Genomic DNA, 18,795 nt, shown 5'->3' with positions numbered 1-18,795 from the left:
AAGAAAAGTGGAATAGGGGCGCCTGGGTGGTTCAGTCGGTGAAGCGTCCGACTTCAGCTCAGGTCGTGATCTCGCGGTCCGTGAGTTCGAGCCCCGCATCGGGCTCTGCGCTGACAGCTCAGAGCCTGGAGCCTGCTTCGGGTTCTGCGTCTCCGTCTCTCTCTGACCCTCCCCCGTTCATTCTCTGTCTCTCTCTGTCTCAAAAATAAACATTAAAAAAATTTAAAAACATAAAAGCGGAATTAAGAAACCAGTTCCTCAGTCACACACGTATCAAGTGCTCAGTAACCACGCGTAGCTTCTAGTGACCATATTGGACAGTGCCAATATGGAGCATTCCTTTCATGGCAGAAAGCTGGACTGGCAGAGCGGGCTGTGCGTAGCAACTATAGGGAACATGGTAGACATTCCATAGGCTGTTGCATTGTAGTAGGAGCTTTTACGTGGGACAAAATGATATTTGCCTTCAGAGACTTTAAGGTTTAGTTACAAATAAATGGAACAGGACAAAATGAGAACAAAGACTGTGTGAGGAACACTAAAGAGTGCCTCAGAGCACTTAGATTTTATTCCCATCATTTGCCACCAATGAATTGGGCGGCCCTCAGTGCCTCCCTGCCGGGCCTCGGTGCTGCAATGTGCAAATGAGAGAGTTAGCATGGTCTCTAAGCCCCCCTCTGACGCTAAAATCTCACCCTCAGGCAAAATCCCAGTGGCTTGTAAGGTTTCGGTCCACCTGCAAAAGGACCATGTAGCTGAGGCTGGTACCTGTTAGCTTACCTCATTCGAGTTTTCAAGGGATGTGAAAACTGCCCCTCTCAACTGCATTTCCACCCTTATTCTTACAATATTTTACTTGGGCTTTCCAAATGGTTTTCTACGGATTTTATTCTATTGTTCTTCCTGTTCTCTCCAATGTTAATAGGCATTCCATACGGGGAAAGAGGGAGGAAGGTTTCTATGCAAATAATTCTTGAAACTTAGCCTGCTCCACCCCACCCCCACATCCACGAGCGACTTCTAAGGCTCTTTAGTTTATTAAAGGATCTGACAGGAAAAGAACCTGCTTTTCCTTCCTTGTATTTCTTATATATATATATATATTTTTTTTTTGGCCTCAGCTTTTCCCAAACTAATTTAACCAGAAGACACCTGTCCCCCACAACACTATGAAGAGCTTCTGAAACTACTGCTTGCAACTCTGAGAAACTGTGAAGTATCTGAGCTTTTACCCTACTTGGGAGTAACGAGGTAGCCTGCTGCAGTTTCATAGATGCTGGCAGAAGGTGCAAGACAACTGGGTCAGAGACAAAAGACGAAGGCTTCCCTGAGATGCAGAAACTTGAGAGACCCATGAACAGTTGCTTCCCACAGCAGCCCTGTTCATGTCATAGCACATGTGGAAAGTGACCGTGTGACTGGGCACCACACAGCCACCCGGAGGGCTCAGGGGATTCAGTTAGAGCATATGGGTTGGGCACTCAGCTCTTGACCACTTCACAGGTTGTGCCTTGGTTTCCCCGGCTGCAAATTATGGGCTATGGGCAGCCTGATCGTGAAGATTCCTTCCGGCTCTGGCTTACTGTGACTCGTCCTTGACAGTAGCATTTGGGGAGACGTGGCAGTTCTACAACAGGGCAATACTCCTAAGCATGCCACATTATACCATTAGAAACCCAAATTACTGGGGTGCCTGGGTGGCCCAGTCGGTTAAGCATCTAATTTAGGCTTATGTCATGATCTCACGGTTGGTGAGTTTGAGCCCCACGTGAGGCTCTCTGCTGTCAGCACAGAGCTTGCTTCAGATCCTCTGTCTCTCCCTCTCTCTGCCCCTCCCCCCTTCAAAAAGAAAGAAACATTAAAAAAAAAAAAAAAAAGGAACCCAAATTACTAACAAGAACTCAGAGGGACAAAATCCCTAAGATTATGCCTAAGCGATCCCTGGATTACATAACACTAATTCAAGATTGGGGACACAAAAAGCCATGTGAAGTGTCCATTTTGAAGATTATCAGATGGAGACTTAAAATTCTGCACTGGCTTTCCTTTTTCATTCTATAATCTCAAGGGAGCTAAATTTGATACTAGTCAACCCAGACCTAATTAGGGAGGAAAATCTGTTGCATGGGCATGAATACAAGAACTGCTTCATGAGATGGTACATAGCACTGCTCAGAATGTGGCCACTGTTCTTGCGGAAAATTGAGAATTGACACTATTTTTTAAATACCACCACAGACAGACACGAAAAGATGCTCAACCTTGGGCAATCAGGGGAATGCAAATGAATCAACAATGAGGTATCATTTTACGCTCGTCAGATTGGCAAAATTAATAAATATTCATAAGAATATGCAGAAATAGAAACTCGGTCATTGCTGGCGGAGATGTAAGTGGGTTACAACCACACTGGAGTGCAATTTGACCACACTTTGTACAGTTAAATATCCGCATAGTCTGTGATGCGGAAATTCCACTTTGAGGTATCTGTCCCGCCATCCACGTGTAAAAGGAGAAGGAGACATGTACAAAGACGTTCATTGTTACGGTGAAAGCAACGTAAATGACGTCTCACTAGGGAAATGGAAACACGGGGCGGTTCATTCCTATAACGTAGTATACATTGTACACTATGCATGGAGTATACTCGTATATAGTATACTAGTATATAGTACTTACCGATGGTCAGGATAAATCACCTGAGCCAACATAGTCTTTGTCCTGTTCTGCTGCTTTGCCTAGCGGCATGAAGTGGCAGCCCCACCTTCTAGTTCAGTGGAACCACGATTGCGTTCCCTGGAAGAAATAGCCCTCGCTTAGATAACGAGTTTCTAAAAGAGCTGAAACCAGAATTGTGGGAATGAGAAGCAAAGCGCAAAATTTTTGCAAGTGGGTCGTTAGGTACGTCTGGCCACCACCCCTTAGTTCTTAGCCCCCCGCATCTGGTTACGGGTGAAACCACACTGTATGTTGCTTACTGGCCCTAGTTCAGAGTGCACAACACATCCTTCAAGGCAGTAAGTACCTCATACTTTCAGGGCGCTTTCTCCTAGCTGGTGTCATACTGGGTTTTCAGGAAATGATTTCATTGTTCTATTAGGCCAAACTTCTTCTTTTTCAGCTGTATTAAGGTACAATTGATAAAACTTAAGATATTTAAAATGTACACACGGTGATTTGATATACTCTGTGAGGATTCCCTCTATCTAGTTAATTAAGACACCTATTACCTTATATATTTCTCTTCTCTTTCCTCTTCTTTTTTGGTGAGAACATTTAAGTTCTACTCGCCTGGCAAATTTCAATTAGATGATACAGTGTTATCAACTATAGTTGCCATGTTTTACATTAGATCCTCAGACTTTATTCATCTTATGGCTGAAAGTTTATATCCTTTTACCAACCTCTCCCTAATTCCCCCGCCTCCCAGCTCCTGCCAATAACTTTTCTCTCTCTGTTTCTGTTTCTATGAGTTTGACTTTTTTTTTTTTTAGAAATTTGAGATTCCATATATAAATGATACCACAAAGTATTTGCTTTCTCTGTCTGACTTATTTTCTGAAAAAAAAAATCACTTATTGGACTATGTTCTAAACAAATTGTTGTGACCACTGTTGAGTTGTAATAATGAATATGTAAGCTTCAATTGGGCACATTTTCATTACATATCCTTTAATCAACATTGTATTTACATGGAAGTTAATTTGGAGAACTTTCAGTTAGGCAATCCCTAACACCTCTTGGACCCAACAACATATGCTCATTTTTGAGAAGAAGTTCATCACAGTTTAAAATCATTCAAGTTCACTTCAGGTACAGTTCATGTCTCCAATACTTGTGTGTTTAAGCAATGATAGCCCAGTGACTGTAAACAAAGACACAGGGGCGCCTAGGTGGCTCGGTCAGTTGAGCGTTTGACTTTGGCTCAGGTCATGATCTTGTGGTTCCTGAGTTCAAGCCCCAAATAGGGCTCCCCACTGTCAGCCCTGAGTCTGCTTCAGATCCTCTGTCCCTCTCTCTCTCTGCCCCTCCCCCACTTGCACTCTCTCAAAAGTAAATAAAACATTTTTTTAAAAAAGTTTTAGGGGGCGCCCGGGTGGCGCAGTCGGTTAAGCGTCCGACTTCAGCCAGGTCACGATCTCGCGGTCCGTGAGTTCGAGCCCCGCGTCGGGCTCTGGGCTGATGGCTCAGAGCCTGGAGCCTGTTTCCGATTCTGTGTCTCCCTCTCTCTCTGCCCCTCGCCCGTTCATGCTCTGTCTCTCTCTGTCCCAAAAATAAATAAATGTTGAAAAAAAAATTAAAAAAAAAGTTTTAGGAACACAGAAGTTGAGTTTCTTTTGTTTCTGTCATTTGTGATACCACTCAGAGGTATTTTTTTTTTTAATGTTTATTTATTCTGAGAGAGAGAGAAAGCTGGGGAGGGATAGAAAAAGAGAGAGGGAGAGAGAATCCCAAGCAGGCTCCTCACTACCAGAACAGAGCTCAGCGCAGGGCTCAATCCCAGGAACCGTCAGATCATGGCCCGAGTGGAAATCAAGAGTGTGACGCTTAACAGACTGAGTCACCCAGATGCCCCTACTACTTGGAATTTTTAAGTGTATTTAAAATTTATAATACTGAAATAGAATATCAACTGGGAGATACAATGGGGTTGTTTAGTAGGTGGAAATGTTAGCTCATAAATGAAATAACACTTCATTCGTGAACGATTTTACTGAATTTGAAAATCTTTACAATTGACATGCATCCTTTTTTGTGCATTGCTGTTCCTCGTTACTCGATTTTTGTTAAACTAGAATGCTATTATTCCTTACTGCAACAGGCCAATATATATATGTAAGTTTGTTCCCCTTTTTCTCCAAAAAAGTTATTAATGTAATTAAGAAGTATTAACCTATTGTTTTTCTTCTCTCTTTTTTGCACTTTAATTCTAATATTTAGTTTATAATTTATTAATTTTTCTGGCCTGATTATAGATATGAAGTTCAATAAAAGAAGTTTTTGGGGCGCCTGGGTGGCGCAGTCGGTTAAGCGTCCGACTTCAGCCAGGTCACGATCTCGCGGTCCGTGAGTTCGAGCCCCGCGTCGGGCTCTGGGCTGATGGCTCAGAGCCTGGAGCCTGTTTCCGATTCTGTGTCTCCCTCTCTCTCTGCCCCTCCCCCATTCATGCTCTGTCTCTCTCTGTCCCAAAAATAAATAAACGTTGAAAAAAAAAAAAAAAAAAAAGAAGTTTTTCACACTTCCTGCATTTCTTTCCTGGCCATTTATGGTTTTTCATTTCATTTAATGATTATTACTGAAAGTAATTGTGTCATATAGAAGAGAGAAGTGTTGGGGCACCTCGGGGGCTCAGTCAGTTAACGGTCCTACTCTTGATTTTGGCTCAGGTCGTGATCTCACAGTTCCTGGGATCGAGCCCCACATTGGGGTCTGCACTGACAGCAGGGAGCCTGCTTGGCATTCTCTCTCTCTCCCTCTCTCTCTGCCCCTCCCCTGCTCTGCTCTCTCTCTCTCAAAACAAATAAAGAAACATTTAAAAAAAAATAAAGAGGAGAGAAGTGTTAGGGGAAAAAAAAGTGACCTACTCCAGCATATCTGGTGTGAGATATGTTTGTCATCCAATGAAAGGAACTGCTACCTTTCCTCTAGTTGAGACATTGGGCCTCAGGAAGTCTCTTCCAGAACTGTTGGTTCTAGGAAAACACTACTTTAGGTGGGATCTGGGGATCGGGAACTTGCTGCCACAACTGTTGACTCCAGACCCTCACCAGCAAAATGAGTGCCCTGCATGCCACTTTGCTCCCCATCCGGCTCAGTCTGGAATTCAAGCACAACATAATTTTGTCTAATCGGTCATACCTAAATCACATCCAAAACCCCATCTACAAGGGAATCTGGGAAATGTGGTTTTTAGCTTTCTGGTTTCTGTCGTGTGGGAAGGCACATCCGCACATGTTGGATGTTGATCAAGGCACTACCACCTTCATCGGCCTCACACCCAGCCGATCGGGGCTACCGGCACCCATGCACTTCCCACTGCCGACCGGCACGCTACCAGCTCCTTCCACTGTGCCTCGGCACGTAGGCCCTCCTGCGCCTCTCCACTAACCTCCGTCCTGACACAGAGAAACTACTCTGAATCCTCCCACTTTTCCCTTTCTCTGCTTTCCTTCCCCTTGAATTAGCTGAAGTTCAGCTTCCTACTGATTAAGCCTTCCCGGGTGCATCGCTGGCCTGGAAACCCTCTGTGGTAGGTACTGTTCCTTCCATTTCCGGGTGAAGAGAAGGAGCCAGTAAACTCCTCAGATCCCTGTGCTACCTCAGACCTCGGTTTCAATGCTTGTGGTCAATCTCCTCTGTTTTGGAGCGCCCATCATCTGATTATACCACCTGTTTCACTTTCTGCATCTCAGGGGCCTACGAAATTTCAGAAAATTCTATCCTCTACTTCTCTGACTTCCATTCCGTCACAACTCTTGGCCATTACCCTTGGAAAGGAACTGGCTACGTGGCTCCTTCGCCTTCTGAAGGCCATCGAAGTATTTGTCTTCCTCAAACACTTTGCAACATTTGAAACTGTTAACTTTCCTCCTTCTCTGAGGGAAGCCATGGGTCCCTATGGTACTATAAGCTCTATGGGAGCAGGAATCTCGCTTATCTTGTCTATTGATGTATTTTTAGTGCCTAAACAGTGCGTGGCACATAGTATCCACTGAATAAATATATTTTCCTGGATAATTGCTATGACAAAGCACAATTCTCATGTCCTAATCCTTATCCCATTGGCTAAATGTAGGCATTCCCTGAGATTTAGCCCACTGCTACCTATTTGTGCTGGTTTTTTTCCTGAGTGATATACTTCTTCTCATTTCTTTGGTGATCACTCTGTGTCAGTGATGTTTTAACTTTTATATATCCAGCCTCACCTCTGTCCTAAGCTCCAAACTGGAGATCAACAAAGCAAGTTCAATGTTGTTGCTTCTAGGAGAACCAGATGGGGTAAGTCAGAGGCCCTGGGCTCTGGGAGCCCCACTCTAGCATGGGAAGCAGGCATGTAAAATACAAGTATAACACAATGCGATGAATGCTCTTAAAAACCAAAGTGTGAACAGAGTGTTATAGGAACACAGAAGACAGGGCAAGTAATTCAGCCTAAAGTTGTCAGTGAAAGCAACTGAAAAGTGACATTTAATTTAGGTTTTGAAGATTGAATAGAAAATGTTCAGGCAAACAAGATGTGAAAGATTGTTTTCGTGGAGGAGCCCAAACAGAGGCTCCGAGGAATGGACGAATATGAGAGATACGGCATGTTGCGAGTCCGGGATAAATATCCTGCCACACCTAGAAGTATGTACAAACCTGACCTTTAGATCTTTTTCTCCCAAACCAATGCCTCCACCTGACTTCCTTTTGCCTGTGCACGTTCTCATCCTTCTTCTGATTCCTTCGATTTACAGCCTCTGGGTTATCTTGGATTGTTTATTCCTCATGTCCTGATGAGAGGCCTGTTGATTTTGCTTCAAAATACTGCTCGGTCCCTTTCCTCCCTTCTATTTCTACTTAAACAGTCCTAGCTTTGACCCGCATGACTTCTTCCCTTAACCAGCAAAAGTTTCCTAAGAGTTCTGTCAACCAATACGGTCTCATGGTTCTAACCCACAACTCACTGCAGTCGAATGATTCTTCCTACTGAGATACCTGGCTACAGTATAAATGATGGCCATATGTCAGTTCCCTCCTTCAGGAAGCAGGCTCTGGAGCTCTGGAGCTCCCAGATTTCTGCCTCTTCATTTTCCTACCTGTCTGACTGCTGTTTTTCATTTACGATTCTGGATCCTTCTCTTCTGGGCCCTCCTCAGAGCCCTCTGCTAGGCCTTCTCTTTCCTTCCTCACTCTACACTGCCCACCCCCACCCCACCTCCAAGGATCACATACACTCCTACAACTGACTTGCCATCATGTCCTGATTATTTACAAAACTACAGTTTAGATCTCTCCTCTGAATCCCACTTAGGCATCTCTGTCTGGCTAACATACAGCACTTAAAACTTCTCACATCCAAAACTGAATGATTATCCATCACGAACTTGCACTTTCTCCGCTATGTGCTGTCTCAGTCAGCAGTACTGCTTTCTATCCAGTTGCTTAAGTGGGAAATCTGGGAGTCTTCTTTGAGTCCTCCATATTTTTCAATCCCCATTCATTCGATCCAGAAAAGCTCTCTCCTCTAACTCTGAAACTATGCGTGACGGTTAGTTTTCTGTGTCAACTTGGCCACAGGCTATAGAACCCAGTTATTCCATCAAGCGCTAGTCTAGGTGTCACTGTGGACGTACTTCATAACTGTGGGTTAGCATCTACGGTCAATTGACTTTTGGTCAAGGACATTACCCTCAATAATCTGGGTGAACCTTATTCAGTTAGTCGGAAGACACTGAGAGCGAATTTGAAGTGTCTCTGAAGAAGAAATTCTGCCTCAAGATGGCAACATCAACTCCGGCCTGAATTTTCACCCTGCTGGCCTTGCCCTATGAATTTTGAACTGGCCGGCTCCCACAATCACAGGAGTCAATTCCTTAAAATAAATCTGTACCTTGTACGCATTTTTCATGGTACAGATCCACAATGCTCTTGTTTCCACTGCTTCCCCCTCGTCACGTCTGGACTCCTGGATAGTCTCAACTCGTCTCTCTTACCTGTAGTCTTGCCCGCGCCGATCCATTTGCCACACTGTGACCACTGTGTACTTGTAGAGACAGAAAGAGGATCGTGTCGCTCTCCTGCTTAGTAAACCTTTCAACAGCTGCTTATTGTCTGACAACCCATAATTCCTTTCCTTGGTTCATGGTTCCTGAGCGCTCACCTGCTCCGCACCTCGCTGGCCACCCCGGCCTCAGCTGTTGTACTTTTTCCTTCACGTTAGGACCACACCTAACTTGCCCAGACGCCCGATGCTGTCTGCCGCCTTTGCACATGCTTTTCCATCCTGTGCTCTTCTTCCTTTGCGCCTCGGCTTAAATATCACTTCTTCATGAGACTTTTCCTGACGGACCAGCTTATATCTACCCTTCTGAAACTTTCCTATAAGATCAGGTCACAACACCACTAATCCTATGGTGCGTGAATGTGAAACACCTCCCCCACTCACTGTTTGAGCTTTTGCAAGATAGGATGAGTTTTCTTTGTTTACACTGAGTTTCAGTTCTCCTGTTAAACACACATGCTTCTGGATCTTCTATCCATTTTTATCATCCCGGCACCAAGGTGGTCCACCGAGAATGCCTATTTTCCCCTAACTGGAATTGGCATGGAACACCAAAGGGTCTCGAAAAGTCTGATCCTTCAAGGTTTATGAGGATGGCTAAAGATAACAAGATGCCAAAGTTGTGGTACCTTAAAGAACAAAGGTTTATTGCCTGCTCACACTACGTGCCCAACACGGGTAACAGTGTGTCAGGGGAACAGAGCGTGGAGAATCACAGCATCCTGGCTCTTCAACGCTTCAGCCCAGAAAGGACACGTATCTTTCTGCTTTCACCTCAGCGGCCAAAGGAAGTAACAGGGCCGGCCTTCACTCAGAGGAGGCTTGTGCCCGGAGGGAAGGAGGAGTCAGGAAAGGTGGTGAACCCTAGAAATGCCTAACACTAGCATTAATACTAACAGCTATCCTTTATGTACGGGGTACTGTGCTAAGCACATGACATTAATCCTCCTAACAGGCCCAAGGTGAATGTTAATATCTCCCTATTTCGGGGAAACTGAGGCTCGGAGAGATTGTGTGATTTGTGCGAGGCTGCAGGTGCTATTGAAGCTGGGATCTGAACCTGTGTCAACTGACTGGCAGTCAGTGCTGGCCCTTCCACATCACCCACACCACACCCTAGTACATAATGCCCTTTCCACAACTCTCTGCTTTTGCACCGATGAGGCCCTTGGCCTGACAAAAGTGGGAAAAGCGCATCCTTGCCAAACTCTTTGTTCGCCCCTGGTGATCCGTTTCAAACCACAAGCCCCCCTGTGAAACTTCTCCTGACTTCCTCCTGCAGAATTCGTTGCCCAGCCTCAGTTACCCTCCGCTCAAATCCCTAGCAGAACACGCACTGCATGCATTTGTTTTTATCTGTTAACCTTCTTATTTCTTCCACTAGACCGCGGCTCCTTGAACTAGGGAGCCAGGCCCCATTTCTCTCTGTAGTTACAGGACAGAGGCAAAATAGCTTAAATGCAGCCAGCATTGATTATGCATACGTGCCAGACACAGGTCTGAGTGCTTTACATGTGCTCCTTTCACTCTCACGCCATCTCTAGGAATGTTCAGTAACTTGCCCAAAGCCTCATGGGTAGTAAACAACGGTGCTGGAACTAGAACTCCCGCAGTCTAACCTCAGAGTCCAAGCGTGCTTAGCCGCTGTGCTGCTGCTTGAAACTTCTTTCAGTTCATACCTTACCCCTTTGCTCCTAAATACTTCCTGTATTTCCTAAAAACAAGAACACTCTCTTATACAATCACAGTACAATGATAAGAAATGGGAAAGTAGCATTGTCCTATTATGTAATCTGCAGACCCTATTCATAGCCCAGTTTCCCAATAATGTCCTTTGTAACAGAAGATGACAGTATTTTCTGGTTCAAGATCCAGTGCAGGACCACATGTTGCGCTTAACTGTCATGTCTTTTTAGTATGCTTTGATCGGAAACAGTGCCTCAGTATTTCTTTGTCCTTTGTGACCTCAATAATGGTGACAAGTACGAGCCTTTTATTTTGTAACGTGTCCATCAGTTTGAGCTTGTCTGATGTTTCCACATTATTAGATGAAGCTTAGTAATTTTGTAAACAGGAACACCACTGAATGAATTGTGCCCTTCTCAGTGCATCATATGAGGAGGCACGATATCCATTTGTTCCTGTAATTATCTATTATTTTATGCTGATTTTTCTTTTCCCAGTGTCTTTTTCTTCTGCATCTCCTGCATCAAATACACGGCTTGACTCATGGCGTATGTTTAAACAACATTAGTTGAATGAATAAATCCTCATTCCTCTAAAACTATGAAGCCCAAACTGTGTGAATCATAACCCTAGTTTCCTCCCTTTCTCTTTCCCCACACATGATAAACACCAAGTCTCACTGATCCTATCTCCTAACTATGCTAGGGATCCTACCATCTCCATTCTCACTGTCACTGCGTTGGCTCATTATTCCAACAGCCTGGCCTCCCTGCCCCTAGTCTTGTTCCCTTTAATCCATCTTTGGAAGGTGAGTGAAAGAAAGCACGAGTCATGTACAACGGGCACAAGAATAGGTTTGATTGGGATAACTTACGAGCCTAAGTGTTAGCAAGATGAGCATGCGATCTCATGTTCTGTCATTATCCCACAGTGAAACCTGCCTTCCCATTGGGCCCAGAAACCAACTGGATTTGTCAGTGGGGTTTCTGGAGTTGGTGACAGTGGCAAAGAAGACGTTGTAAAATGAAGAGGGTCCTAAATAATAATACAAAGTTCAGCATGAGAACTGGAGGCCTTAGATGGGAGGCGGTGGTTTAGAGCCCTGTGGCTAGCTCCTATAGTTAATGTTGGACAGCTTCACTTGCATTGAGGTATTCAGCCAGAAACAGCAGGAGCTGGCGGCCACAGTGCACACTGCCTAGTCAGTAAATAACACAAAGTTATGCAGGTATCCAACACAAACAGAGATAGGGAATCAAGAATCTCTTTAGGAGCGAAACCCCAGCTAACTCATTGGTAATCTCCTCAGGTGAGCCTTAGAAACACCTCTTGGTGGGAGGACAACCCATGTAAGGTGGTGATAAACTGTGCCCCCAAGGCCCCCAGGTAGATCCTGCTAATGGCACCAGAAGCTGGGCATATATAGCCTGTGCCCAGTGGATCTTTGATTACTGAAGGGTTGCATGGCTATTCTCAGGAAGCAGGTAACCCTGGATCCAAACAGGAGGCAGGGGAGAGAAAGGGAGGCTGTCTTACTACACAGAAAAAGTAGTCTCGACAGTGGGTGAGAAGAACACAAATGCTGCTTTGAGTTGGGTCCAAGGTGAATCTCTGCACCCATTTAGCAAGGACATCACAGGCCATGGACACATGTGTATAGAAAGCTGAGGCAAAGAGTGGCTGAGTCCCCTGGCCCGGTAGAAGTAACAGCAGAGGCCTTGCTTGATAGTGAGGGGCTGGTAAGATCCCTCATAGCCAAATCAAATTGGGGGTGACATATCTAGTGTTGTGATAGTTGGCGCTGTGATCACTGCCGCAGACAGGTGTAGTCTGTCCATATCTGGACTAGGAAAAGAGAAGTACTTTGCCCCTCGATCTTCTACTTGCTTCCCAGGGTTGGACCTGTCCACGCCCAACCAGTTGGGGTCCATGAACTCCCCTCAGGAAAGAACCAGGCCTTATTTTACATCCTGGAGTGAAAAGCTCCAGACAGACCCAGGGCTAACGATTCCCTTACCAAAGGCGATCTCTTGAAATCAAGGAAGATGGCTACAGTGTAAAGGGGACTTATTGCATGAGGATAAGAACCACAGGAGTGTCCTGAGCTTGAAGAGGTATGTGACAAACCCAGTGTCAAAGCTGTCTCCCCAGTGGGAAAGGATACCGGATCCCGTTTCAAATTTGTATTCATCGACATTTCCAGGATCTCTTCAGTAAAAACTTTCCAGCTACTCACTGCGGTCAATGCAGGTCTAAAAAAAGGGGGGCGGTTATTATTATGTAGTGTGGTGCCACCACAAGTATGCCACTTCAATCTGTTGTGGCGAGCATAATTGCCTGACAGCCCCAGTTGCTACCCTTCTGGAGCCACTGCTGTTTGTGCCAAGGTCATGTTTCCTGTAGACAATTTCCAGCCAATAATTGAGCACAGTGGAGGTACTAATGCAGATCCATTCCTACGAGTGGAAGAATCCCCGGAACAGGTGACTTTGGCTCAAGAACTTCCCATCAGCCTGGTTGAAGCTTGTTTGGAACTGTATCACAGTCTAAGATCCTTCCTACCCAACCCTCCTTCCTTCCTCTTCTATCTTAAATGTCAGATCCGCATCATGGTCTGAAGTCTCTCTTGACCTTCTCTGGCATGTGGCAAAGGTAGTCTGTCACAGCCTTAAATCCATGAAGGCTATCTGACTGGAGGATGTGAAATGCAACCTTATACCTAGAGAGCATGTTCAAACGATGTAAGGGCAGGAGTTCCTATGGGATGTATCTTCCAGCATGAGTCAGTCCTGTCTTCTGCAGCATGACCGAGTTCACCCTGAATTAAATGCTTACGAAGCTGCCAGGGTGTGCAGGCTCTGGGAGTGCCAGTAGCTTCTTTGTAAGGCAAATGAAAGCCCTTCATGGTGGTTTTGTTACTGTGGTGGGTCTGGACATAGATCTGGTAGGTCATCACGGATTTGACTGATGTCTCACGGGCTCAGTTGACGTACTTCATGCAGATGCTTTGCTTTTCTCGGGATGTGGCCCTTCCTAGGAGACAAATACATATGTGACTTATTGAGCTTGTGGGTGATTTGTATTTTTCATCGGGTATGACTTTACCAGTCTCATCCTGGGTCGCCTAATGGCCTGACTAGAGTGAGGCCATGAGCCACAGCCTGTAAGTCTATGAAAAGGTATATTCCATTCATTGAAGAGAATTCATTGAAAGCAGTGCTTTCTAGGTCCACCCATTGTGCAGAGCAACTAATGCCATGGGTGGTCCACACTTACTGTCACTATAACCGATGGCTTAGTATTTTCCTGAACTTGTTCAGCCATCAGCGAAACACGTCTCCTTGGATGGTACCAAGTCTCAAAATGGAGGCCTCTATGAAGCCAGTAACTCGGGCAAAGCAGATAATGGGAGCATCTCAGTACCTATCGAGTGGGTGGCCACCTATTCTTGAGTTGGTTTAACCCCCAATCAGATGTATCATTTCCATTTCACATTTTTTTCAGCTTGTTGTACTTTAGCGATCATTGAGCTACTGTCTTTCAGTTCCAAACTATCCTTCCGTCCTCTGCTCTGCTCTGCTCCGTGAGCCTGGGGCTGGGGCCGGGGCCGGGGCCGGGGCCCTGCACACCACATTTCTCTGTTGCCAGTACTGCCTATTAGGTTCGGCCGATAAGAGGCTCTAGAGGGAGACTGGAAGCCCACGGTTCATGGGTCTTCCCTCTGGCAGGAACGGCTTGCTCCACTAGCAGCAGCTGAATTCCATTTCCAGATTTCCCTCCTCTCTCAGAACCGGTATCATCACGTCTCCTCAGAGACACCAGCGTCAACCAGTTGGCTGGCACTCCCTCCTCAGTGCTCTAGGTCCCAGCCCCATGGGGGTCTTCCGGTGAGTTACCAAGGTTCCAGAACCAACCAACAGCACCCATTCCTAGAGGTCTGGGTTTCAATTCTGTGGGCCTTTCCTTTGAGCCTCATCTCCTTCCCCCAGGCCTACAGACCCCGCCTCTGTGTCACCTTAATGGTACTGTTTTGAATTTTCAGTCCTTTAATGTCTGCTTAACCATGCTCTATATTAAATTTTCTGTTAAAAGCACCGCTGTGATTTCTATTTTCCCCACTGGACCTTCGCTGATGCCCCTAATCTGATGGAATTTGGTGTAGTGACAGCCCATCACAGGATGGGAATGTTGGAGTTTAGAATCACACTTTTTTTCTTCAGTGAGACAATTTGTCTCCACCAGACCCAATAACTGTCATTCAAAAGGCACGGACCATTCAGTAGTGGAGAGATGACCCATCTATATATATTGGCAGAGTCTTACTGCCAGGGGCATCAGATGTAAGACAGGCCACAGATACTTAAAACTCTATGGAATCAGAATGAGTTGGGGGTGGGGTAAGGGCAGGTACTGTTTTAGTGCTGCCTGTATTGCTTCTGTGGCTTTACTGCAAGGGGTCTCCAATGTAATTTGGCTCCCAGTCTGATGGCTTAGTACAGGTTCTGAAATAACATTCCTGGGTGCAGGATGTGCTGTTTCTAATACCCAAAGGGGCCAAACAGGTGATAAGGGCTCCTTTTGCGTTGCTACTGTTTGCAAGGCCAACAGTTGTTCCTTATTAGGCTGTGGAATAGCTCTTTGGAAAGCCGCTCAAGCCCCCAAGCTGCTCACTCAAGTGGCCTGGTCCCGGTCTCCGTCCTCACTTAAGGCCTTGCCACCTGTGAACAGCTGTGCTTAGAGAGCATGCATAGAGAGCTGTGAGGGCCACCGTAAAAAACTCATCCATATAATGGAACGGACCTGCCCAACTCATTACTGATATATTGCAATTTTTAAGTATTACTGGGGAAGTTCAAAATACCTGAGGCAGGACAGTAAAGGCAAACTTCATGCTCTGCCAGGTAAAAGCAAAATAACTTCCCTTCTTCCTAGAGAGATCTGGAGAAGAGGATATTCGCAATGTCTAAGGCATCCCGTCCAAAAATAATGAGCCACATATGTAATTTAAAGTTTTCTAGTAGTCCTATTTTAATTTTTATTTATTTATTTTTGAAATGTTTATATATTTATTTTGAGAGAGAGAGAGAGCATGTGCACACAAGTGGGGGAGGGGCAGAGAGAGAGGGAGACGGAGAATCCCAAGCAGGCTTTGCACTGCCAGGGGAGAGTCTGATGTGGGGCTCCAATCCATGAACTGTGAGGTCATGACCTGAACTGAAATCACGAGTTGGACACCCAACCGAGCCACCCAGGCGCCCCTCTAGTAGTCCTATTTTTAAAAATAAAAAGAAGGGTGCCTGGGTGGCTCAGTTGGTTAAGCATCGGACTCTTGATTTCGGCTCAGGTCATAATCTCACAGTTGGTGAGTTGGGAGCCCAGAGTCGGGCTCTGTGCTGCCAGTGCGGAGCCTGCTTGGGATTCTCTCTCCTCTCTCTGCCCCTACGCTATTTGCTCTCTCTCTCAAAATAAATAAATAAACTCAAAAAAATAAAACTAAAAATAAAAAGAGACAGGTATAACTAATGTTAGGGAGATAGTTTAGTTAGCCCAATAGATCCAAAATATTAACAATTCAGTATTTAAATATAAAAAATTAGTAAGATAATTTTCAGACTAAGTCTTCAAAATCCATTGTATATTTTACACCGAACAGAACCTCTCAATTCAGACCAGCAATGTTTCAAGCACTCAACGAAGCTGCCACATGTGGCTAGTGGCCAGAGACCTGGACAGTGCAGCTCTAAGGCCACACACCGATTGCCAGCAATGGCCACACTCAGTTCAGCCACCCGTTGGCATATCAGATGCTTTGAGTGCCATGGTGGCCGCTATTAAGACCACAACGATCTGCAATCAGCGGCCACCGACACTGGATTTCCTCACTGGCTAGAGAGGGCTGGGAATTGGAAGACAGTGTGGCCTCCCGCTCCCTCCTGGCAATGGAGAAGCCTTGTGTTTTCTTTCTCACCTAGTGATATGTGATACTCTTTCAACTGCACGATCCTGGCAGGCTTTGGGATACGAGAGGTCCTGCCTTCACGCGGAAAGATGGCAGTACTCACACCCACTCTGCGGGTCGGCACACCAGCATACCCATACCTATTATGCAGGGCGACAAAGGGACCGGTGGCATCTGCAGGGATTGTGGCTGAGTCTCTTGGCTGTAAGTGCAACCAATCTTAAATCCTGCCGGGGAAATTCATTTACCGTGCCCTTATCCGGTCCCAAAACAATTATCCTCGGCCTCCAGTGTCTGGTAGGTCCCTGTCTGCTGAATCCTCCCCATACCTCTGCTCCGCGCTACCTGGACCAGGACAGAAATTCAACAATCCCCTTGAAGAGGGCAGAGGACCGGGCCCGGGGCCAAGTTTGCTTTTGAATGAACTCAAATCTGAATTGAAGGGTCCTCGAGCAGTTGGACTAGGAAATCAGTCTCTGGGGTGGCACAGAGGCCTGTGGGAGATGGGGAGTCTTTGAAAGTCTCTTTCAGCCGCATGAAGATGGGACTCACCACTTAGCGTCGTCCTCTGGAGGCTTCTCCAAGGACACGCATGAGAGGCTTTGCAGATTTGCTAGCCAGCCAGTGGGGAAAACGAATGGCCTGCATCTCCAAAAGGAATCCCCCCACCCAGGACCTCCTTGCATCAGCTCTCTACTCCATAGGGTCCTCTTTAATGCCCGATCTCAGATCAGTTACTGTTTGCTGCACGCCTCCCCAGGTTCTCTCTGCAACCTCCTCAGAGTGATGTGGGTTACTTATCAGCCCACTAGCCTCTGCTTTTCTCATCTATGTCCTTATCTAGGGACCCCTTTGATCCAGACCCAGAGCCATCACAAGCAGCCTGAGGAAGCCTCTGAAAAGAGTGCTCTTCTCCTGCCTTTCCACTTTTGCTGAGACCTGGGGCCCCTTCAGGGCCCCTTATCTCATCTCCCCCGCTTTGGATGGGGCCTACTTCAGACCCCAGAGGACTATCCCTGGCAGGAGTAAAATTAGGGAGGTCTTCCTGGGGTAAGACGCCACCAGCTTTTCCAGCACTCCCTGAATTAAAGTCATTTGGTCACCAGTTATGCCGGGTGCCCAGGGTTTTCATATAACCATGCTAGGATAGCAAAGCGCCTCAAAGCCCTGTGACCTCAGCAGGGGTCTCACTTTGCATTTAGCGCCTCAGGAATGTCTCCTCCTTGTGGCTGTGTGAAACTGATTTCTATGAGCATCCGATTCAAGCACAGGGCAGGCACGCTTGCTCTCTCCCCATCGGTCAGACCAGCCAATTCACTCGGCAAAAGGGAATCCTGCGGTAAACCCCAAATGCTGGCCACTCAGTGTCACTTACCGCATGGGTGCAGCTTCTTCACCACGTAAGCGGCACAAGCCTCAAGGGATGACTGTTGGCACAAGTCCATTTGCCTGTCAGTGTACCTCAGGCCCACCCCCCACAGGCCCCTGGGTGGTACACTGCACAGTGACAGGTGTCACATCTAGGAGGTCAGATTGCATCTACTATTCTTTTTGTTAAAATAGTATAAGAGGGAGAGAAACGAGAACGCACAGGGGAGGGGCAGAGAGAGAACCCAAAGCAGGTTCTGCACTGTCAGCACGGAGCGGGACATGGGGCTGGAACCCACGATCCGCGAGATCACGACCTGAGTGGAAACCAGAGTCAGATGCCTCACCAACTATTCTAATGGCATATGGAGCCAAGGGCTCTTTCCCCCCGATTTCTTTCTTCTTCTGGCTCACGGGGCTGGCGGCCTTGGGAGTGCAGAGGAACCAAATGGTTTCAAACCGCCCTGCACGGAGGACTTTGCAGGGCCCGTGAGGCACACGGAACGGCCGTAAGTGAGCACGGCAATGCCACGTTCACCAGTGCTTTCTGCTCAGCCAGGCTTCCCACTGCTAGCCCTGGGAAGGTTGTCTCTATCCGGGTATGGCTGAGATGATCCCTTTTGCAGTTTCCAAAAAGCCAGAGCTGGAATAAGTGGTGTTTGCCTCATGCCGGGCACCATCTGTGAAACAGCGGGTGAAGGCACACGGCACAACACCACGCAGAAGGAAGAAGTTTTACGAAGGGAAAATTACCAGCCAGAAGAGGCACACGGATGCCCATTTTCTGTTGCAGTGACATGTAAAGGTCATGGCGTTGCTGGCTGCACCTTGGGGCTGTACTCCGGGGGAAGGTTATTTCTTCTCTGGGAGTCTACCCTTTCACAGGGCAAGCCTGATAATGGCTTTGTCTGCAGAGGATCAAATCGGGGCTTAAAACTGCCAGCTGTCAGGGGAGGTGTCTGGGAACACACACCGCTAGCGCCCGTGACCTTGTGGGAAGCTGGATTTGGGCTGTGGG

At 46.5% G+C, this 18,795-nt stretch overlaps 1 protein-coding gene across 3 annotated transcripts in view; it reads right to left on the bottom strand.

Moving 5' to 3' along the window:
* Window positions 1-9,384: 9,384 nt before the first annotated feature.
* Window positions 9,385-18,795, bottom strand: part of FMR1 (FMRP translational regulator 1) — a 50,509-nt gene continuing 41,098 nt past the window's right edge. For all 3 annotated transcript variants that reach the window (XM_045473003.1, XM_045472992.1, XM_045472996.1), the window contains one exon: window positions 9,385-13,483. In XM_045473003.1, coding sequence (XP_045328959.1) covers window positions 13,423-13,483 — 61 coding nt within the window. In that variant the 3' untranslated portion in view covers window positions 9,385-13,422. The remainder of the gene's footprint in view (window positions 13,484-18,795) is intronic.

Source organism: Leopardus geoffroyi, chromosome X (assembly GCF_018350155.1).
Source record: "Leopardus geoffroyi isolate Oge1 chromosome X, O.geoffroyi_Oge1_pat1.0, whole genome shotgun sequence".
Taxonomy (NCBI): Eukaryota; Metazoa; Chordata; class Mammalia; order Carnivora; family Felidae; genus Leopardus; species Leopardus geoffroyi.
This window is presented reverse-complemented; position numbering and strand designations above follow the sequence as displayed.